Genomic DNA, 21389 nt, shown 5'->3' on the forward strand with positions numbered 1-21389 from the left:
CATCCGCGCACACTTCCCACTCGCGCACTTTGCTCAGAACTCGCTTGATTCCTTCTTTGCGCAAATGCTAGAACTTTCTTCGAACAGGAGCAATCACTTTACCGGGAACCTTCGTGACCCTAGGCAAATTCAGCCTCTGCGTCTCGATGCGCGTATTCCACTCCTTACCCAACGGCTGTCGCATGGCCGCTTCGTACTGGGCGACGCTCGTGTACGGATAGGGCAGGTCTTTCGCGCGGAACTTGTCCTGTTTCTTGTCCCTTCGTTCGCTGATGATCACGTGGGCCATTCCGGCATCTTTGCGTTTGTCCGCGTCGACGCCTTGGATGGTACGCATGTGCTTGGGTTTGGTGGGACGGGAACGGACGCCTTTGCCCGTCCAAGCGCCCCAACCGGGAAGACGCGTGTCGATGGTTTTCGTCGCATCGGCGTCGATGGTGGCCGCTTTTTCGGCGGCGAATTCCGAAACGACGTCGTCTGTGGCAAAGGCGTCGGCGACCAGGGAACGCTGTTGGATAGCAGACATGGCTCCACCCCGCTGCGCCGCTTTTTTCGAGAGAGTGGGCACAACCGTCGAAGGCTGGACGGCCTCCCCGTCGCTATCGTCATCATCGTGAAGGCGTGAGGAAAGATCGATCGAGATCGCCTCGTCGTTCTTGCGCGCCGCGATGGACGAGGCGCTCTTGGACGCGGATTTGGACGCGCGCAGCGCCGACTTGGATGCTGCGGCTGCCGAGGTCGAGTTGGTCGACAGGGAGGAGTCGTTCTTCTTGCGCGAGAGGGTGGCTTTGCCGTCCGAGGAGATGGTCAGCCAGGGGTTGGCGTCCTCGTCGTCCGAGGCGGGCTGAGCGGTGGAGAGGCTGGGTTTGGTGGTGCGAGACTTGGACTTGGTGAGCGTCGAGGCGGGATCGATCTCGATGTTGCTGTTGGTGCCGTTGGCGGAGGATGGCTTCTTTGAAGGCTGTGGCAGATCCTCTTTGCCGGCGGAGGGTTTCTGCTTCTGCACGGCGGGCGTGGAGATGGTAGCACCGGGAGTGGCGCCGTACATCGCACGACCCTTGTTGCCCTGAACGTACACCGAAGACCCCCCTTCAGGTTCTCGCCTCGCGATCACCGTCTCCCCTTTATCCTCGTCGCTGTCTCCTTCTTCCTCCTGGGCACCCAGCCCCTGCATCTCGGTCACAAAGTCATCCACCTCGCCCCTCACCTGGGCATACTGCCGCTCCCTCGCGTCCTTCATAAACTTCATGTTGTACACCCCCTTCTTCCCGCCTACCCGCTCGAACTCCTCCTCGTCCCTCCTGCGCTTCCCCTCTTCCTTGGCCTCCAGCGCAGCCAGCTCGTCAAACGCATCCCCCATTACCTGGGCATCCTCCCTCTCATCGTCCTCCGTATCTTCCTCCGACTCCGACTCCTCACCCACCTCCCTCGCCTCGATCTTGCTCCTCAACTCGGCCCCTCTCCGCAATTGCGCATCCAGTTCGTTCCTCGCCTCCTGATTATGCTCGCCGTGTCTGCCACTCAAGATATTCTTGGCCCACTTGGACGTGTTCTTATGCTTCAACGTGGCCCTCTCCCTCGCTCGATCTCTCTCGGCCTTCAACCTCTCCTCCATCCCTTCTTCCTCGTCTTCGTCCTCCTGATCCGAATCCAGCTCCTTCATCTGCTCCTTCAACCTCTCCTTTTCCTTCCTGTGGATCTTGCGGTACGCCTTGGACTTGATTTTGCTCACGCGCTTCGCTTTTTGTTCTGCACGGAAGAGAAGCATTCGCATCCTCCGCAGCTCGTCCCGCCTCGCTCGTGCTTCGGACGGGTCGAGCTTGTTCATGGCCAGTTCCTCTTGTGCTGCGAGCTGCGACTCGGTCAGCCCGCCCTCGGTCAGCATCGCCGCGATGGACGCTTCCATCCCGGCGTCCGGGGTAAAGGTGGCGACGAGCCCAGAGGTGGACGGTTGCGTGACGGCGGGTTTTTGGAGCGGGAAGGAGAGGTGTTCGGCATCGCGCAGACGGTTGATCGTAGGCTGCCAGCCGGCAACTTCGTCGCGTGTTGTGGAGTAGGCACCTTGTCGGTCGAGTCGGTCTTGGACCACGGACGGAAGCGGAGCCGAGAGCGCTCCTCCGCCTTTGCGGGATGCAGAGGGAGCGGTGGTGGAAGACGACTTGGGATTGGACAGGAGCTTGGTGGACTTGCGGATGTCAGCAAAGTCGACATTGGACGAGAGCGGGTTCATGAAGTCTTCGAGACGCAAAGTGGAGCCCGAATGGGCGGCGGCGAACTCGGTTTCGGGAATCGCCTCGGTGCGCTCGGATAGGACGCGGCGAGAGCGCTTGGTGGAGGGCTCTGCGTCGGAGCCGGCGTCAGAGTCGGCGGTGGCGTTGCGTTTGGAGCCGGCAGCGGCGAACGACTCGATGTGCTTGGCGAGCTTGCTGCTGCTCTGGTCGTTGTCGTCGTCGGATGCGTTGTCGTCTTCGTCGTCCTCGTCGGACTCTGAGGCAGAATCGAGCATGCGGGAGAGATCCATCATGCCACCGTCGTCCTCACCGTCTTCCTCCTCTTCTTCCTCCTCTTCCTCGTCGTCAGAGTCGCCAGACTTGCGCTTGCTCTTAGCCCCCTTACCGAACGTCCACCCATCAAACTTTTCTTCGTCACTTTCACCAAATGCTTCATCCGAATCGAGCTCCTCGTCGCTGCCCTCGATGCCCGCATTCAGCTCGTCCTCCGAGTCGAACACCTTTGGCCCGATCGGCCCTGCATCGCTGTCATCGCTCTCCTCGTCCTCATCATCGTCATCGTCATCCGTGCGACGCCTCGCCTGTTTGCCCTTGGCCTTGGACGGCAAGTCGGCATAGTCGTCCGCTTGCATACCCGCCAGAGCGCGTCGTGAGCCCCTGCTCTGGGTCGAAGTGGAAGCCTGTGCAAAGTCGTAGACGTCATGCAGACCTTTTGGTGCATCGTTGTTGGTGCCCTTGCCAGAAGAGCGGGCTGTGCGGCGCGACTTGGAACCGGAAGAGTAGGCGGCGGAGGAGAAGGGTGCTGAAGAGTCGTTGCCGCCACGACGACCGCCGCTGCGACCGCCGTTGGAGGAGGAAGCGCCACCGCGAGAGTTGCGCTGTCTCGCCATTATAATGAGTCGTAAGGGCGTGTGGTGCTTCGATGAGCTGCTCGGTATGGCTACGCGGATCTTGTGTCGTTGGGTGCAGCCAAGCAGCGTCGATATGATGGAGCGGAAGGTAGAGGAGGGCTGAGCGGCGAAGGGAGGCAAAATTTGCTTTCAACTTTTGCTTCCAGCTCTGGCCTTGATTACAAGCTTGTAGTCAAAGGGTCCACCTGCCTGTAATGAATTTTTGGCTCAGCTGTGGAGTCGCGAACTTTTTCTTTGGTTCTTCTCGATTTTAGACTTCTGGCAAGCTGAGAAGAAGTTTGGCTAAGAACCTCCTCCTCCTCCTCAACATCATCATCTCTCCGTCCTCGGGCCCATCGCAAGCGCACACTCGAGCGAGCATCGAAGGCTGAAAGCGACACCAAACCCAATTGAAGGCACGCCGCAAATCCCGCACGAACCATCTCCTCACAGCCTGCTTCACCAGCAGCACCCACACACACACCATGCGACCCCTCACAGAAGAGGAAACCAAGACGCTCTTCGAAAAGCTCGCCAACTATGTGGGCAAGAACCTCGTTCACCTCATTGACCGACCTGACGACCCGCACGTTTTCCGTCTGCACCGCGATCGCGTCTACTACGTCTCCGAGTCGTCGATGCGGCTAGCGATCTCGGTTGCGCGGCCGAACCTCATGTCGCTCGGCACGTGTTTTGGCAAGTACAGCAAGACGGGCAAGTTCAGGCTCCATGTTACTGCGCTGGACTACCTGGCACAGCACGCAAAGTACAAGGTGTGGATCAAGCCCAATGGCGAACTTCCGTTCTTGTATGGGAATCATGTCGTCAAGGCGCACCTGGGGAGGATCACGGATGATACGCCCGAACATGCAGGGGTGGTGGTGATGAGCATGGGGAATACGCCCCTGGGATTCGGGGTTACGGCTAGGAGCACGGTCGATACCAGGAAACAGGACCCAACGAGTATCATCGTCTTCCACCAGGCGGACGTTGGCGAGTACTTGAGAGATGAAGATACGCTCTTCTGATCCTAGAGCGTCGCACCTCTCTCTCCTCTTTCGCTCGGATCTCGCTGTACAGGGGAAGTAGGGTACATCTTGCACCCTCTGCCAACATCATATCCTATTCTCGTCGCTCCATTGTACTTTTAGCTCCCCCTTCTCAGGTCTTCCCATTCATCGTTCAGGTCTTCAATCACAGTCAATTAGCATCTTCTCTGCATCAACCAGTTTGCAGTCGTCCAACGAGCCGGTGCACGGAGCATCGACATGGATGACGAGAAACTTGTCGAGCCATTGCTTTGTTTCATACGCCGCCAGGCAGCAGAGAAGGAAGAAGGTTGGACAGACGCTTCTGACGTGCTGCTCTTCTGCAATTGCCATTTCAAAAAATGGCAGAAGAAAGCGTCAGTCACCGCGGCCATCTTTTGGCGCGCTCGTCATCGGCAATCGACTCCACATCCCCCTACCCCACCCCTCCGCTCCTCGTCCATCCCTCCTCACTGCATCCTTCATCACCATCACCGTCCTTCGGAAAGCATAGACAAGCTACACCCTGTCCAAAATGGGTGTCATCCCTCTCTCGGATCCTCCGTCCCTCGCCCTGTCCACTCTATCCACCCTCCTCGGCTGGGCGTATACCTTTGCCTGGTCAGCCTCGTTCTACCCGCAAGTGATCCGCAACTTTACGCACAAATCGACCATCGGTCTCTCCACGGATTTTGTCGTCCTCAACGCGGTGGGTCACTCTTCCTACCTTTTGTACAACACTCTCTTGTTGTTCTATGGACCGGTTCGACGGGCGTATCGACATGCCCATGGGGGGAGGGAAAACGTAGTCCAACTCAACGACTTTATCTTTTCCCTTCACGCCACGTTACTCGCTCTCATCACCCTCGCTCAGTTCCTGCGCTATCGAAAAGCCCACCAAGGAGTATCGCGCACCGTCTCCCTCTCTTTGGCTGGAGCACTCACCGTAGCTGTCTTCCTAGCGGGCGCAAAGAGGTTGAAACTCGTCAACTGGCTCCACATCGTCAACGCCGCTTCCACCCTCAAACTCGTGATAACACTCACCAAATATCTGCCGCAGATCAAACTCAACGCCGACCGAGAAAGCACCAAAGGGTTCAGCATCGAAAACATCCTCCTCGACCTCACCGGCGGGCTGCTCAGCCTGGCACAGTTGGGCGTGGACGCAGTGTGGATCCAGGGCAGCTGGAGCGGTGTCGCGGGAGATTGGGGCAAATTGGGATTGGGTCTGTTGAGCATTGCGTTTGATGGCGTGTTGATCTGGCAGCACTACGGCGTGTATGGGGCCGTGGAGGTGGATGAGGACGATGAGAGGGAGGAGACGCCGGATGGGACGGGCAGGAGGAGGAGCGGGTACGGAAGTTTGGCTGGGTCCAGACAGGCCAGTTACAGCTCGAGAAGGGCGAACCAGGATGGCGAGACGGAAGATTCGGCGTTGCTCAGATAGATGTCATGAGAAGATGGCTTTGTGTAGACGGATTGCATTCAGACACTCACACTGGAAATGCTGCATCACAAGATATCGTCGTTTCTGGCGGACGGACACTACGTTGTGCCTGCGTGCTGAGACTGCCGCAAAGTGGCCTTCGGCGTGTGGGGACGAATCACTGGTCCTCAGCTTTGCGCTTGACACCGCCGAACGCAAGACGGAAAGGCCCATTCGACGGCCCAGTCCCTGCGTCTGCTGCGGCTGGAGAATCCCCTGAAGCGCTCGCCGCAGCAATCCTCTTGAACCCCGACCCTCCCGCTGCGACCGTCGTGGCCGTGCTCGGCGCCGGTGTCGCACTGCCAACGCGTGCCCATCCACCCGTCTTTGTTGTCGTCGTCGCACCGTCGCCATTTGCCGCAACGCTCGCTGCGCCTGTCGAATCCAGTCCAGGCGCAGGAGACAACATCTCACCATCCGTCTTCTTCCCCTTCGCACTTGGACCATTCTGTCGCACCGCCTTCTTCAACTGCATCCCCGCCGAGCCTGCCCCCTTTCCATCCAACAGGTCGTTCTCCTGGGGCGCAGACCCGCGACTCCCCACGCTGAGCACCATGTGCGCCTTGCCCGTGCGCTCACTTCGGCTCTGGAATGCCGCCGACATGCCCGTCGGCGTATCGCCCGCCGCCATCCGCTCGCGCTTCTTCTCGTCCTCGATCTTCTTCAGCCGCTTCTCCTGCTTCTTCGTGCCGGGCTTCTTGCCGTGGAACACGTGCGAGAGGTGCTTCCACGCCTCTTTTTGATCGAGATCACGCCCAAATTCGTCGTGGTACTTGATCTCGACATCGGGCTTATAGTCGCGGAATCGGTCTTGGGCGAGACGTGCTTCTTCCACTTCGCGGTTGCGGTTTTGGACCTCGCGTGTGGCTTGGTCGACAGAAGAACCGGATGCTTTCGAGGCTTGACGGGCTAGCTCGCGATCTTGTTCCTCGCGACGACGCGCGGCAAGCCAGGCGTCGTACTGACGTTGCTGTTCTTCGCGCGATTTGAGCTCCGGATTGGCTTGAGCGATCATACCTTGCTGACGAAGGAAGGAGAGCGTGCCCGCCATGCCTCGACCAATGACAGGCTCGTTGTCCTTCACCTCGGGCTTGACGTCTTTGGCTGCTGCTGCGACAATGGCTTCCAGAGTCTCGCCTTTTTCCGGCTCTTCCTTGACATGGTCTGGAGTCAGTGTTGCTTCAGCGTCGTCGTCCTGCTCCGTCTTGATATTCGAGGTAAGTAGCTCGCGCATGGGTACATCTATCACGCCTGCGAACTCCTCTCTCTTGACGTCGGCAGCAGGGGCGAGCTTCACGTCGACGGACTCCTCCTTTATGGTGCGCGCCCTTCTTGGGACTTCGACCTCGGTCGGCCGTTCTCGGATGGCTCGGACAAACTCGCTCGTCTCGTCGAAAGTGAGAGCTCCTTGACCATCTGGAACCTCGCCACTGCCGTTTGCCGTGTCTGCCCCGTTGGCGATGACTGGAGTTGCCACGCCGTTGGTCGCAGACCGCTCCGCCTCCTCCGCTGCTCGCTGCGCGGCCAGATTCTTGGCGATCATTTCGGGCGTCATCTTGTTGAAGGTCTTCTTGGCTTTGAGACGCCGTGATCTGGCGAGCGAAGCTTGAAGTTCGTCGTCATCGACAAAGTTGTCTGTCTCTTGACGTCGGGCTGGCTTGGCTGACACTTTAGCTTCCTCCATCTCGACGTCGGCAAGAATGTTTGTGCTCGCAGCGGCTGTTGACGAGGGCTCACCAGCATCCTGATCGTCGTCGAAGCTGATCTTCACCTTGGCTGCCTTCTTGCGTTTCGTTTTGGGCTTCTTGAAGCCGACATCGCCTTCTTGCAGGTAGTCCGACACCTCTTGATTCTTGGTGTAGTCGAGCGAGAGCAGCTGTTTGTTGGCGCGCCGAGCTTCTTCCTCAGCTTCCTGCCGCAATTTTGCGTGACGATCTGCGGCGGAAGTGCTCCCACCAAGACGAAATCCGGACGCTTCAGCGGTCGCAAGATCGCCCTCTGGCAAATCAGCGTCGTACTTTGACAAGACGCCGCGCTTGCGTCCTGAAAGCGTCTCTTCGTCGTCCAGACCCGTGTACTCTTTAGCTCCCTTCTTGCGCTCGATGTTCTTGGCGTCGCGCTCCGCTTGATCGAGAGCCGAGTCCATGAGCTCGTCGTCGGCGTCATCGAGAACGCCCGCATCTCGGAGTGTAAGGATCCGTTCTTCGCCCTCGTCGAATTCGTCGGCATCGTGACCGACGCGCAGACCAGCGAGATCCGACTCTCGATACTGCGCCTGTTCGAGAGCCTCTTCCTCCTCGAGCTGTTTGGCCCTGCGAGCGGCATGTTCCTTGGCTCGCTTCTTGGACTCCTCGAGCCACTTGAGCGTGTCTTTCGAGCCCGAGCCAGATGCCGACGTCGATGCTTCTCCTGATGCTTCCGCATCACCCAGCGTTGGTCCTTTCAGCCGACGAGCAGCATCCCGCTTCGCTTGCGCCTTGGCCAGCCGCTCCTTGACCTCGATGTCCTCTCGCTCGCGGCGTTCGCGCTCCTGCTTGTCCTGGAAGTTCTTGGACGCCAGCGCATCTCCGTCTAGCTTGGGAGCAACATCGATGTCAGAGCTCGAGCCCTTGCTAGGAGCAGGCTCATCGTCGGCGACAAGAGGTTTGAGACCAAGCGAGATACGAAGCTTGTTGGTCTCCTCGAGCGAGAGCTCCTCCTTTTGAAACTCGGACATGGTGATGTTGTGAGCTTGACCTTGACTTTAGTGCGATCGCGGTGAAAGTCAGAGATGCAGTGCTCACCCTGTGGTTTGGATCACGTCGTCATTGATCGTCTGGCCGGTCTGGTGTCGTGCAGCTGTGATGTGAAGGTGAAGAGGCTGAATGCTTCTCAACTCAGCAGCAACCTCGAAACCAGGGTTCAGTCTGCAGTTCGGCAAGTTCACCACATCCCGATCCCAACCGATCTGACAAATCAGGGCCAAAATCTAAATTGGGGATTTCTTAGTCTTTTTCCAAAAATGGATCCAATTTCTGGCTGAGCAGGCCAGCCATTGCAAGGCGCACCGCAAAATGACGCACACATGCTTCGCAACGACACTTCAGTCACCTCGCCTGCTGTGTTGACGTGCGAGGGTCTAACGGAAATCGAGCACAGACAAGAGGCGATGCAGCAGCAGCTGGTCCAGGCTCGTGCACTGCGCAACGCCGTTGTTCCTTTTGGACCTCAGACGAGGTCATCGAAGAGGTATTCTTAATCTCGGATTTGGCCTCCACTGCCTCGATCTTCCTCATCCTTATCTTCATTCCCATCTACCGAGACCAACTTCCTCATACCCCATCCCTACAGGAAAACACAATCATGTCGTCGTACGCCAACATCGCCGCCGAGAACGCGCCTCCCAAGTCGCAGCAGCCCAAGCCGGACCCGGGTCTGCTCGAGGGCCAGGTGGACCACAGCAATGTGAACCACAACGCACCGGACGTCAACTCGGGCAAGGTCAACGTCGTCCCCGCCGACACCGATCTCGAGCACCTCAAGACGCAGTCTCAAGAAGCCTACGACGAGGCGGTCTCCAAGGCCCGTGAGCAACGTAAGCAGTTCGAGTCGTCTGCCAAGCAGGCGTCCGACTCGGCCTCCAAGACGGCCCAGGATGCCAAGAAGACAGGCCAGAACGCTGCCTCTGACGCCAAGAAGGCGGGTCAAGATGTTGCTTCCGACGCGAAGAAGGCTGGTCAAAACGCTGCCTCCGACGCCAAGAAGGCCGGCCAGGACATCGCCGACGATGCTCAAAAGGCTGGCAAAGATGCGGCCAACAAGGCCGAAAAGGTGGCCAACGACGTCTCCTCGGAAGCCGAGAAGTTTGGCAAGGATGCCCGCGCCACGGCCGAAAAGTACGGCAAGGAGGCGCGCGACCAGGCCGAAAAGGCGGGCAAGAAGGCCGAGGAGTACTACGAGAAGGGCAAGAAGGAGCTCTCCAAGGACGCCGAGGTGTTGAGGAAGCGCGGCGAGGAGGGCGCCAAAAAGTTGAAGAAGAAGGCGGGCGAGGCCGAGAAGGAGTTGGAGAGCTGGTGGTCGTCCTTCTCGAGCGACCCCAAGCAGTGGGGTCCCGCCCTCGCCGGTCTCAACGTCGCCCTGCTCGGTGGTCTGGGTGTGTATGCTTACACGCACAAGGAACAGGTCCAGCGCACCGACCGTAGGCTCATCAGCGCTGTCACGGTCGGTGTCCTCGGTCTGCTCGGTGGCCAGGGCTACTGGGCCAACGAGACCGCCAAGAAGCAGAACAGCTCGCTTTAAGCGTCGGCTCGACGAGCATCCGCCCTTGTCGGCCTTTTGTAAAGTACATTCCCTTCGTCTCTCTGCGACTCGTACACTTGTTGATATCGCCGTGAACAAGCCCTAATGAAACAGTCATCACCACTCGATTCACCGCTTGTGACGAAGCAAGATACATGCGGGCTCCGGCCAGACAGCAGAATACGAAGGAGCGTCAGCTGGGCTGTCAGAGCTCGGAAGGAACAAGACTAACGAGCACCGTTGAATGGGAAGGTCACTCGTCTTATCATCAAAGCATGGTCCGAATCTCACTCTGAACCTGCTGTCTGTCTGGACATATATCGTGATTGCAGCAAACGGTGGTACAAGTGAGGACCATTCGACATCTAGTCCTCCATCGGCGCCTCACCACCAGTCCCCGCAGCTGCCTCTCCCTCACCAGCTCCACCCTCGCCCTCAGTCGTCGCCACCGCCCTAGCACCGGGAATCGTCTTTGGCTCGAGCCTGTCCATGTATGGCCTCAACTCCTCACCCTCGACCACCCTGAACTTCTCTCCCCTCCTTGCCTGTGGCGAGTTGACATCCGCATCCGCACCCGGCCCGACCACAGCTACGCTGACCTGGTCCAACTCGAGATCTTTGTTCTGGGGCAGAGTATCCCTGAGCGCGAACAGCCCATGAAGGACCAAATCCTCGAGACTCGCGTTGGGGAACTCCTCGTACTTCCTCTCGAGGTACGTCTTTGCCGACTGCGAGCGGGCGCCAATCGACATGGCGTAGTACTCGAAGCAGTTGGCGGTGGGAGAAAACTCGTACAGGTGGGGACCTGTGTCGTCAACGCCGATGATGAGGAAGCCTACGCCATAGGGGCGCTTGCCGTAGTCCATGGTGTTGAACTGCGCGCGGTCCGCGAGCGAGTCGACCACGCGCGAGATAGGAAGCGGACGCGAGTAGACCAGGCGGGACGAAAGGGCGAGTTGACGCATGTACGTCGACAGAACACGAGCATCGGATGTCAGACCAGCAAAGCCAATGCCCATGTGGTTGTCGATGCGGAGCATCTTCTTTTGGTACGAGGCGAGCTCAGAGGGCGCTCGCTTGAGCGCTACGAGGATGGCATGTGTGTTGCTGCGAAGACCGACCACGGCCGATCCTTGCTTGACGGCTTCGAGGGCGTACTCGACCTGATGCAGACGACCTTGCGGTGAGAACACCGTGTTGTCACTGTCGTAGGTGTTGCGGAACATTGTGGCCGCGCTGCTCGATCGAGGCGTTGGTGATTAGGTCGCGGGTGAAGGTACCGGAACGGCAGTTATCTGACTCTTCGTTGAGTAGGTGCCGGAGTCGAATATCACAGCTGCCGAGAGTGCTTGATGCAGCCAGAAGAGATGAGCGGTGATCGGCGGACCTGAATGAGGATGGGACGTGGTGAGTGGTGAGAAGATGGACTGATGATGCGCAGCTGCACCTATGGAAAAGTGGAGCGTGCTCGCTCGAGCCTGCGTGGAAAGTGACAAGTCCAGAACGCGTAGCAGCCTGCAAGCCGCCTTCGCAAGCGTAGGTGATCGACCCTAGAAACCCCTTTCAAAAATCACAACAGCAGAGCGACTATCTCGCTGCACCCGCTTGTGCATGACTAGTGCTTACAAATCTTCATTTTTGCAGCAACCAAGCCGACTCCCGACTCAACCATGTGGACCGACACTCAGACCAACACCTTCCTCCTCACTGTTCACTCGTACCATCCACAACTTACCTCCGTGTTGGATCCTCAACAATGTCGTTCGTCGCTCCGGCCCTTCGCTGGCCCGATACGCTCGCCACACACCTCCCACAGCCCCTCAAAGACACCGGCATTCCTCCGCAATACTTCGTCATCGTCCCAGCAACCCTTCTCGCCGTGCTCCTGACCTACACGCTCACCCAAGCCTCGTCCGTCGCCAACGCTCCCCATCTCGCGAGCACCTCCTCCGATGTCGATTTCACGCAAAAACGCTCGCACGGTCGATCTTCCACCGTCGTCCTCGTCGGTCTGAGCGAGACAGGCAAGACCTCTCTCTTCGCCTCCCTGGTCTACGGGACGACGCCTAGCACGCTTCCTTCGCAAAAGCTCTCCCAGGGTCTCATCACTTCATCTCTTGAAGCATCTAAACCTGTCACGCTGATCGACCTTCCCGGTCATCCCCGATTGCGACCGCTGGTAGACGAGCACCTGTCGCAAGCGGACGGCCTGGTGATCTGCATCGACGCAGTCATGGCGTCCAAATCCTCCACGTCGTCTCGACCCGGTGTCGACGGAGAGAGCATCACTGACGTTGCCGATCTCCTGCACTCCACGTTGACGGTGCTGGCAAAACAACGGTCACGATCCTCTTCGCTTGCGCCGCCGTCCGTGCTGGTGTTGTTCACCCGCGCCGACCTGTCTCCGCTGCTCGGCGGGTCTTCGGTCGGCACCGACGCTGCGAAGGACGAAAAGCGACGTGCGCAACTGCTCTCCCGATGTCGCACCACGCTCGAGAGCGAGCTCGGACAGAGACGGGCCAACATGGGGCTGGGGCGCCGTCGCGGTGGTGCAGGGGTCAAGATCGCCGGTCTGGGCAAGGTTGCGGACGCTGAAGTTGCGACGGCAGGCGGGATGTTCGAGTGGGTAAAGCGCGCTCTTGGTCTCACTAGCACTACCTCGACTGCACCAGCACAGGAGGAGGACGAAGAGGAAGAAGACGAGGTGGTGGACTACATCGATTGGGCTGCGTCCCAGCGTGCGACTGAAGATGGGGTTGGAGCGGGAAGTTTCAGCTTCGACCGATTGGACGATCATGTGGTGTGGGGTGGAAAGGTCGATTTTGCACTCGCGACCGTTGGCAAGAATCGCTCATGGGATCAAACGGAAAAGGTAGATACCAGCGGGTTGACGGATTTCACTCGATGGATCGACGAGCTGCAACAATGAATCAAACTTTTCTACATAGTCAGAGCTTCCAATTGGTACCCTTTGGCACACGCAGACTGTCCCACATGCGCTCCACCCCCAGATCCGCCGCTGAGTCCCTCTGCACACCTCCGTTCCGCGGCTCACCCCCATCCGTCGGATTGGCGAACTTGATGCTCTCGTACAGCCCCAGTTGCAGATGGATCCCGCTGGGTCCGGGGTTGAAGTGCTCCAGCTTCTGTGCGCCTTGGATGAGGGCGAGGATGTTGTTCTTGACCGTCTGGATCTGACCTATGGCAGAGCGGACGGTTTTGGCTGCTCCGGAATCGGCGATGTCGCCCAGGGCAAAGATGCGCTTGTGCAGCACCGTCGGATGGGGTGATTGGATCTGGAGGGTGGGTTGAACGCTGATGAAGCCGTTCTTGGTAATGGCGGTGGGAGCGTAGGAGGCAAGGAGCTCCGAACGAGGTGTTTGACCGGTGCACATCAACACGAGATCCGCCTCCAGCTTCGACCCGTCTTGCAGTCGCACATCGACCATCTTCCCTTCCTCAAATGTGGGGAACCCTTCGCGTGGCAAGTCAACCCGCACACCGAGTCTCGTTCGCACCCCTCTCTCCGCGAACCGCTTCGCAACAACGTCGTGCAGATCCGGATGAAACGTGTTCATGAGCCTCTCTCTGCTGTGTACCACTGTGACGTTTCTGCCCGGGTAGACCTCGGCGATGTCGCACGCAACTTGTACGCCCACCGCTCCGCCGCCGACAATGACAATCTGGTTGGCAGCGGCGATGGAGTCTTGGTACGACCTTAGCGTGTTCACAGCCTCGTGTTTTGCTTGTGCACCATCGTGGCTGGCGGAGGGGAGGGACCAGGGCTCGCGCAGCTCTGTGCCGGTCGCCAGCGCGAGATAGTCGAAGTCGATCTTCTCGCCGAAGTCGTCGACCTTCCTGTCCAGCTGCAGGTATCCCCCCTCACCGCTTTCGTGGATGGCCACCGCACGGGCGTGCACCATCCGCCCCTCCACGCCTGGCTTCTCAGCGTCCACCAAGGCGTGGCTGTATGGGACAAGCGCCTTCTCCTCCCCACCGCGACGGAGGACCGAGAAGCGTGGGAAGGTGAACAGGTGGTGAAAGTGCGAGTTGGCCTCTACGACCACCAGCCGATGCGTAGAGGGTAGCGAAGGGAGAAGGGCTTGAGCGAGTCGAATGCCCACGTACGAGCCGCCAACGATGACGACGTTGCGCGGTTTTGCAGCTGCTGCGCCCATGCTGGCGTACTTCGAAATGGTGATGTTTTGAAGGGCTCGTCAGAGAGGCGTCGGTCGATCGTTTTGCACGATATGTGTCCGTGTAGAGGATGCTACCGTCTTGAGTAGAAACGAAGGTCCTTGGTCTGGCTCGATGCAGGCTAGTGTTATGGAGGAGCATCGGTCTGGCCAGCGAGCCCAAAGCGGATCTTTATATCTCTCACAGTCCTCTCGGTGGACATCCTCTCCGAGGGTACGCCCAACAAGACACTTCCGTTCGAGTCGACCGTCCGCGGAAGAATCACCTTCGGCCGTAGTGGGAGGTTCTTCTGGCCGAGAAAACCCTCTAATCAGATAACTCTGCGCCTCGGCAAGCGCAGCCGTCGGTCGCGTTCCCGCGGATCAGATAAAACTGCGCAGCGGAAGAAGGATCATCCCCCCTCCAGCCCAAAACTTGGGCCGCTGCTGGCCGACGACCGCGTGCTCACGATCGGCCGTCGCAATGCACACCACACGATGCTTCGGTTCTGTCGAGTCACACGGTGAGGCTTTGACCGATGGAGCGGCTGTCCGAGGTGTCCTCGCTGCTGCGCGACACCGATTCATCGACACAGCCGCCCTGCACTGCACCTGCGAGGACTTCCTCAGAGCCGAACAGTGCAAGTTGACGAGACAGAACGATTCGTGCGATGCAGAAGCACGAACCCTGCCTCGAGCAAGCGACCCACAGCCAAGATCACGCACATCCAGCCGGTGCCAGATCCGACGTTTCGTCGCACAGATCAAGGTGACTAGCAGAGTTCTCTGAAGCTCCCTCTGGACCGACACAAAGACAATGCGAGCCGAAAGGGCACTGAACAGGCACAATCGCCGCTTGTGAAAAGAAAGTGACTCTGATTGAACCCTCAAACGAAAGTGCTGTTGTACATGCTGTGTATGTATGCTTCTAAAGCCGCCTGGCATCCCTCGCCGGCCTTTCTGGCTTGGCCTCTCCCCATGTGCTCGCCTTCATCGCTGTAGGAGTGTCGGGCATCCTCCTCGTCGCGTACTGGCCCTCCGCCCATTCCCTCGCCAGCTTGCTCGCGGGACTTTCGAGGACGTCGGCCATTCTCGACTGGCGCCTCATCACTGGCGAGGTAGGCATGGGCGGCGACGAAGCGGGTGTGGTCGATGACGCGGGTCTAGCAAGCGTGTCGACCGAAGCGGTGATGGGCGCTGGTACCCGCTTGATCCGCGAATCGACCGAAGCAGTGATCGGCGACCCTGTGGGATTGAAAGCATGCACGGCGATCCGCGCGTCCGACGACGCTTGCTTGAACTGCGCAGTCTCGACCAACCGCGGATCGAACGCCGGATACTCCGCAAGCGTGGTATCGTTCGTACCATACCCTTCCTCCGCTCTTCCGCCGATCATAGGCGCGGACATCAACCCAAACGACTCTGTCACATCCTGAGGGATGCTCATTGTCGCCTCCCTCTCTCTTCCCCACGCCCTGACCACCGGCGCCGGCCTCACCGGCTGCCTCATCTCCTCCATCTCACCCGCCGACATCATCGACGCCAATTGATCGTCCCTGAAAACGAACCCCTGTTCGCCCAACGCAAACTTCATCGACGTGCCCATCGCCATCTGCGGCCTAGACTGCACACCAGACGCCTCGAGATCCACACTCTCCGGCACGGCAGGCAGCGTCCTCGTCTTCTCCACCACAGCCGGTCCACCCCGCTCCGCACCAGCAGAGTCGGTGTTCTTCGAGGCTCTAGCGAACCTCCTCTTTGGCGGTCCATCGCTCCCCTGGCTCGCCTCCGGATTGGGATTGTCAAAGTTCCTAAAGACAATCGAGCCGATCGTCAGCGCGCCAAACACCGCGCTTGCCCAAGCAGCCACGGCGCCAGCAACAGAGATCGAGTGCGCGACCGAGTCCGGTCCTTGCAGCGCATGCTCGTACTCCACCGCCGCCAGGTAGATCGTCACCGCCCCGAAACACGCCGCGGCCGAAATGATGCCAAAGTACAAGATCAACAAGTTGACCAGACACCGGCGCAGATACTTATACCGCGACATGGGCCCGCTGGAGAGGGAGACGCGCTTGCGCTTGGCCGACTTGCTGCTCGTCTGCCCAGCCTTATTGCTGCTTGCGGATGTCTCGATGCGAATCAGCCGACGGAATGCCGATGTGGCCCCCGGCGTGACGGGCGTGTTGGGCTGCGAAGTGCTAGCGCGCACATCTTCGCCGCTCTCCTTGGCCAGACTTGCCACGTGCCCAAGAGCCGAGCCGAGCCCAGGGGATAGAGCGCCATGCACTCCAAACGACTCCGATGGTTCCTGGCCCAACGCCGTCTCGAGACCCATCACATCGTGACCAGATTTGTTGCTATGCCCTGTCGCGCGACTGTCGTTCGAAACGCCCCGGTCTTCGTAGATGTTTTCCAGCGTCGCACCGGCGCGAGACACAGGATTGGCGCCGGAGAATCCACCGGAGGAGGAGACCTTGGTCGTGTTGGGTACGACGAGATTACGGGCGTGCATGGCGCTCTTCTCGTCCTCCTCGGCCTGCCTCTCCTCTTGCGCGAGCTGAAGCTCGAGCTTGCGCTGGTGACTCTCCAGGATGGCCCGCTGTCGGTTGACCTGGCGATACAGCAAGAATACGAGCACGCCACCAGCCGGTACGTAGAAGACCAAAAAGAGAATGGCCCAGAAGCCCCAGAGCACGTAGCCAACATCAATGTAGTAGTACGAGCGAGACCAGTCGGTGAAGATGGCGTATGCCTGCGCGCGCATGTCGTTGACGGCCATCTGGTTGACGACGGTGTTAGCGACGGTTGCTTCGATCAAGCTCTGGAAGCGGCTGTCCCAGTCCTTGTAGGCATTGAAAGCGTTAGTCATCTTGACGGAGGAAAGGCAGACGGGTGGGAGGAGCGAAACGATGAGCACGAGCGGCAGCCCCCAGCAGGTGAGGTTGACGATCAAAGGCCAGGGAAGACGGCCTCTCGCGCTCGTCTTGCGGTGAGATGCGGTGGGCTTGTCGAGCGTGTCGGGTGCAGTGTAGAGAGAACCCCATCCGGTCAGGAAAGCTCCGCAAAAGAGCGGAATCCAGACCAAGGATCGAAAGGCCTGGAAGAGCCTGACGTAGACTTCATTGTTCTTGTGGAAGAGTTCCCAGACGACAGCGTTGAAGGCGACGGTGAGAATGCCATAGAGACCCTCGAGAAGCAAGAAGCAGTTGATAGCGTTGGGTATCAAGTAGGAGCCTTGAGCGCGACGTTCGAGTCGCCAGATGTGAAGTCGACCGTAGTACAAGCGATGAAGGACGACGGGAATACCGATGAGGATCAAGACCGCAATGATGCCAGCGGTGACCAGACTGGAGATCTCGAAGTAATTGTCCACGTCGAGGAAGAACAGGCGTCGAATGTAGGCTCGCAGTTCAGCGATGGCTGCCAGCTGAACACTTGCGTCTGTCGAGGAGAGACCTGAGACGATCGACTCGGGGAAAGTGGTTGGTTGTGTGGGGCCGCGAAGGAGCTGAAGCAGAGTGGTCGCAATGACAGATGGCTGTTCTGGCGTTGCGGCCAGAGCAGCGGCCCGGGGAAGCCACGGCATGGTGATTCTAGAACAATGAGTGGATCGATGAGCAGTAGAGCCAGGATAGAGGAAGCTCCAAGCTTGGCCTCAGCTGGTGATTAAGCAAGCATCACGAGCCAGATGTTGAGGTGTGTCTCGTGGAGGTAAGGAAAGGTGCTGCAGTGGGTGGGCGTGGCGGTGGAGGTGATGGGAAGAGTACGACGATGCTGGAGCCTAGGGTATGGTCGACGTAGCTTGCAGCGAAAGTGGGTGTAGCGCGAACAGGTGGTTCTGCTCGATGCTGAGCAAGAAGGTGTGTGTGAAAGAGGACTTTGGTGTGTCCTAAGGGATGCTGAAACAGGCAGCCTTCGTCGAGGTTTGGCTAGACGGAGTGTCTGACGCACGGTGGTCTTCGGACGTCGAAACCTAGGTTGTGAATGGCAAGGGCGACCAAGGAACCGCAGGTACGAGCAACCAAGAGGCAGGCACGGTTGAAAGGTACGCTAGTAAAGCGGGTCGCAAGCGAATGCAGACAAGGAGTGGATCGTTCGAGACTGGAGGAGCAACGTGGCGAGTCAGGTACGAAGCGCTATTGGCAACGGTACGGTACAGGCTGACGACGTGCAGGGAGAGTCGGGGCGCAAAGGAAGGAGGGTGAGACGATGAAGTCGGAGGATAAAGTTGGCGATGAAGATGGTGAGATGGATGGTGAGAAGGAAGGAGGGGTTCAGATGGCTGGGCTCCAACTCTAATCCGACGATCTGCACTGATGAATGCGGATTGCTCTGTGGGGAGAGAGGGGAGAAGGCGAGCCAGACCGAAGCCGAAAGGTGGAACAGGAAGCAGGGCGGCTGAGAGGGGCTGGAGTAGGTGAGATTGGCAGAGCTGAGAACGAAGAGTGAAACAGCTCAAGAGCGGCAGCTGCGGCTTCGAGGTACCTGTCGAAAGGTTCCAGAATTCTGGCTGGCTGAAGATGAGCAGAGGGAGGCGAGGAGGAAGCACCTCGTGAGCAGGAGTGATGCCAAGAGGGGCAGCAGAGGGACAAGCGGCAAGCGAGCAAAGCCATATGGTAGAGACCCATCAAACTGGGGAACAAAGGGTCCAGAGCCCTGCGAAAAAACAAAAGCGTAGCGGGCCAAACTGTTTCGGGCGGCGAAGCGGAGTGTCAACCAGGTCAAAGCAAGCTCAACGACTCAGCCATCCTTGCTCTCTCTCTCCCTCTCTGCCGTCTCCTCTCTCATTCGTCTTGCCTGCAAAAAGTGTGTGACAGATCGAAGGGGGCTCCTCCGACCTTGTCATCCACCACGGTGAAGCAAGTTAACCGAGGTACATAAGCAGGTGCTCTGTTCGGATGGTGCGATGCGATTGTGGGCACGAGGTGGCCTGCAGCTCGTCAAACACAAAAAGGTCGACCGAAAAGTCCAAATGAAAAGTGTGCGTTCGAGCCTTGCGGATGTGTCGGAGAACCAAACCTGAGCCGCACAAAGAGGGTCAAACACGGCACGACTATCAGCAGTCCGAAATTGCAGATCTGTGCTCGCGGTCCAGGCGCCCATCTTGTAACCGTTCGCTAGGCTCAGTGCTCTGATCTCGCACCTCGCGATGGCAGCGAACAAAGCGCTCGTCCATCTCTACAATATTTCTCGGGCGCGGCACTTTTAGCAGCATGAACCGACACGGTGTCTATGCTAGAAGGGCTTCAAACTGTGGCTTCGAGACATTCCATGACTGTACAGCTCTGTCAACTGCAAAGTGCTTTGCAGGAACGGTAGAGGCCGACATGCCCGCATGAATTGTGGAAATTCAACTCGGGCAGAAGCGAGGATAGGTTGCGATCGGCTCTGCTTGGCCCTCTCTTTGCGGAATCTATCTAGAGCGGACAACTCGGCTCGCTTTCATATGCTCAACGAAGGAGCAGCAGCCGATTGCATGTCAGACCAACGCAGTCACAGCGGAGAAGCGGTCGATCCGTTCCAAGAAGGATAGGGTGACTCAGACTGGAAAATAGGTGTGGGAAAATCCGGGGAAGACGAGAGCGCTTAGCCTCTCGACCCGTGGGAAACACACCAAAATTCCAAATCTCACCGCCGCTTTCCCACCGATTGGTTGTGTCTCAGATGGTTGTGGTCTCACTTTCGGCACTACACACTCATTGTAGTGCGAGAGGATTCGAACTCTTCGCGCATTCAACCCTTCTCGCCCTTATCGGGTGGCAAAGGTGTTTGTATTGGTGAGCTCTTCGCCCTAGCTGACAAGTTGCAAACTCGCTTTCGGCTGATTGGCTGTTTTGGGCCTCTTCGCCTCCGGCGTGTTGGACCTCGCTTCGGCTGTGTGAACGCTTTGTTTCCGCATCTGTATCAGAAGTCGGATCGCTCAGAGACTGCAGCTCGATCCACCCGATCGGGGCGATCTTCCCACTTTCGTTTGCCACCCATGCCCACGCAGCTTGGGAGAGACTCTTCCAGCTTGATGCGCCCACGCATGCAGCCACGCAAAACGGCCAGGTCAACGTCGTGAAATCGAGAACAGGCCACGTCTTGTTATTCTTATCGGGCTACTTGCTACTAGTGGATCCGTGGTATCACTAGCGCGCACGTGACGGAGCTCATGCGAACACTGACGCCAACCCCGATGTCTTCGACCAGGTCCGAGTGCAGGTCTGAGCTCATGAAGCCAGGTGCAGCTCGCCATAAAGATGAGGATCAGGGCCTAGCGGCAGCACTAGTGAGAGGCAGCTTCATGTGATCAGGGCCCTGGCTAGCCACGATGCCATACGACAGCGGATACTGCGTTGGCGGTGGCATGCTGTTTGATGCATTGGCTAACGACTAGCGAGACAGGCCCGAACGTGAGGCATGCGGCCAAGTGTCATTCTCAGCTGTCCCATTGATGGATCAGCCAAGACAGCAATGCATCTCATGGTCGAGCCCCTCGATCAGCAGCGGGACGTTGCTCGACACCATCACCATGCATCACCCACCACAAGTCCATCATGGAAGTCGCACTTCGAACCCTGGGCGCGATTGACAGACGCCAACGTGTTCAGCGCTTCATCTCCTCCCAATGCCACCAAGTCGGAGGCTCTTGGCACGAGCTCGACTGTCTTTGTGACGAGTGTCAGCGACAACAAGGTGCGTTGCCCTCGTCGGCTCCGGTTTGTCTCGTTCGCAGGCTGACTCTCGCCCCTCCTGATCTTTGACTCGCAGTGCTCGGACTGCGAAGGGTTCGTCGCAAGGTGCCGCGCAATGCTCGAACCTCCTTAAGCGAACAGGCACGAGCACGCGGAACCGAGCTCGATGGTGAGGGCAACGACTCAAGCGTGACACCCCGGCCTAGGCGCCATCGCGTCGACGAAAATGCCATGAGAGGAGAGAGCAAGATCGGAAGAGCCGCACGGCTGAGGCCTGGTAGGATCACGTTGCCTCCCCAAAGGCCGGCGAAGGTACCTGTGGGAGGTGAGGGTGACGTTGTTGAGCTGAAGCCGCATGCAAATGCGCCGACTCGACCAGACGCGGACGACATGCGGCTTGAGGACGTCAACGAATGCACCGAAGAAGAAGGAGCAGAAAGCAGCTGGAACAGCGACGAACATTCCGAACACTCGAACGACGTGCATCGAGCAGCAAAGCGCGAGAGACGCATTACGGAGCCTCCTCAGGCCGCAAATCAGGAAAATGGCCGAGGGAGGGACTATACGGAGCACTACGTCAACGACTTCTTCACCCGCAATCCGGCAGCCAAGGCGAACGGCTGG

General features: G+C 58.6%; 10 protein-coding genes across 10 annotated transcripts; 5 read left to right on the plus strand and 5 right to left on the minus strand.

Annotated features, from left to right (window-relative positions):
* Positions 1-67: 67 nt before the first annotated feature.
* PSEUBRA_002277 (Small-subunit processome, Utp14) lies at positions 68-3121 on the minus strand (the record flags this gene model as incomplete). Its single annotated transcript, XM_016435477.1, has 1 exon — positions 68-3121. One exon carries the CDS (start codon positions 3119-3121, stop codon positions 68-70), a length of 3054 nt encoding a protein of 1017 aa, XP_016293178.1.
* A 485-nt stretch (positions 3122-3606) lies between these two features.
* Positions 3607-4149, plus strand: PSEUBRA_002278 (Ribosome biogenesis factor NIP7-like protein; the record flags this gene model as incomplete). The annotated part of the gene is made up of 1 exon (XM_016435455.1): positions 3607-4149. One exon carries the CDS (start codon positions 3607-3609, stop codon positions 4147-4149), a length of 543 nt encoding a protein of 180 aa, XP_016293179.1.
* Positions 4150-4684: 535 nt separating this feature from the next.
* PSEUBRA_002279 (Lysosomal cystine transporter) lies at positions 4685-5596 on the plus strand (the record flags this gene model as incomplete). Its single annotated transcript, XM_016435449.1, has 1 exon — positions 4685-5596. One exon carries the CDS (start codon positions 4685-4687, stop codon positions 5594-5596), a length of 912 nt encoding a protein of 303 aa, XP_016293180.1.
* A 157-nt stretch (positions 5597-5753) lies between these two features.
* Positions 5754-8351, minus strand: PSEUBRA_002280 (SART-1 protein; the record flags this gene model as incomplete). The annotated part of the gene is made up of 1 exon (XM_016435485.1): positions 5754-8351. One exon carries the CDS (start codon positions 8349-8351, stop codon positions 5754-5756), a length of 2598 nt encoding a protein of 865 aa, XP_016293181.1.
* Positions 8352-8977: 626 nt separating this feature from the next.
* Positions 8978-9913, plus strand: PSEUBRA_002281 (uncharacterized protein; the record flags this gene model as incomplete). Its single annotated transcript, XM_016435442.1, has 1 exon — positions 8978-9913. One exon carries the CDS (start codon positions 8978-8980, stop codon positions 9911-9913), a length of 936 nt encoding a protein of 311 aa, XP_016293182.1.
* A 365-nt stretch (positions 9914-10278) lies between these two features.
* On the minus strand, positions 10279-11139 carry PSEUBRA_002282 (Proteasome, subunit alpha/beta; the record flags this gene model as incomplete). The annotated part of the gene is made up of 1 exon (XM_016435491.1): positions 10279-11139. The coding sequence occupies one exon, from the start codon at positions 11137-11139 to the stop codon at positions 10279-10281; it is 861 nt and encodes a 286-aa protein (XP_016293183.1).
* A 530-nt stretch (positions 11140-11669) lies between these two features.
* Positions 11670-12842, plus strand: PSEUBRA_002283 (Signal recognition particle receptor, beta subunit; the record flags this gene model as incomplete). The annotated part of the gene is made up of 1 exon (XM_016435443.1): positions 11670-12842. The coding sequence occupies one exon, from the start codon at positions 11670-11672 to the stop codon at positions 12840-12842; it is 1173 nt and encodes a 390-aa protein (XP_016293184.1).
* A 19-nt stretch (positions 12843-12861) lies between these two features.
* On the minus strand, positions 12862-14091 carry PSEUBRA_002284 (Pyridine nucleotide-disulfide oxidoreductase, NAD-binding domain protein; the record flags this gene model as incomplete). Its single annotated transcript, XM_016435484.1, has 1 exon — positions 12862-14091. One exon carries the CDS (start codon positions 14089-14091, stop codon positions 12862-12864), a length of 1230 nt encoding a protein of 409 aa, XP_016293185.1.
* A 925-nt stretch (positions 14092-15016) lies between these two features.
* On the minus strand, positions 15017-17674 carry PSEUBRA_002285 (uncharacterized protein; the record flags this gene model as incomplete). The annotated part of the gene is made up of 1 exon (XM_016435478.1): positions 15017-17674. The coding sequence occupies one exon, from the start codon at positions 17672-17674 to the stop codon at positions 15017-15019; it is 2658 nt and encodes an 885-aa protein (XP_016293186.1).
* A 2870-nt stretch (positions 17675-20544) lies between these two features.
* Positions 20545-20898, plus strand: PSEUBRA_002286 (uncharacterized protein; the record flags this gene model as incomplete). Its single annotated transcript, XM_059464783.1, has 2 exons — positions 20545-20766; positions 20842-20898. 2 exons carry the CDS (start codon positions 20545-20547, stop codon positions 20896-20898), a joined length of 279 nt encoding a protein of 92 aa, XP_059321254.1.
* Positions 20899-21389: the final 491 nt, after the last annotated feature.

The sequence above is a fragment of the Kalmanozyma brasiliensis genome (assembly GCF_000497045.1).
Source record: "Kalmanozyma brasiliensis GHG001 unplaced genomic scaffold PSEUBRA_SCAF18, whole genome shotgun sequence".
Classification (NCBI taxonomy): Eukaryota; Fungi; Basidiomycota; class Ustilaginomycetes; order Ustilaginales; genus Kalmanozyma; species Kalmanozyma brasiliensis.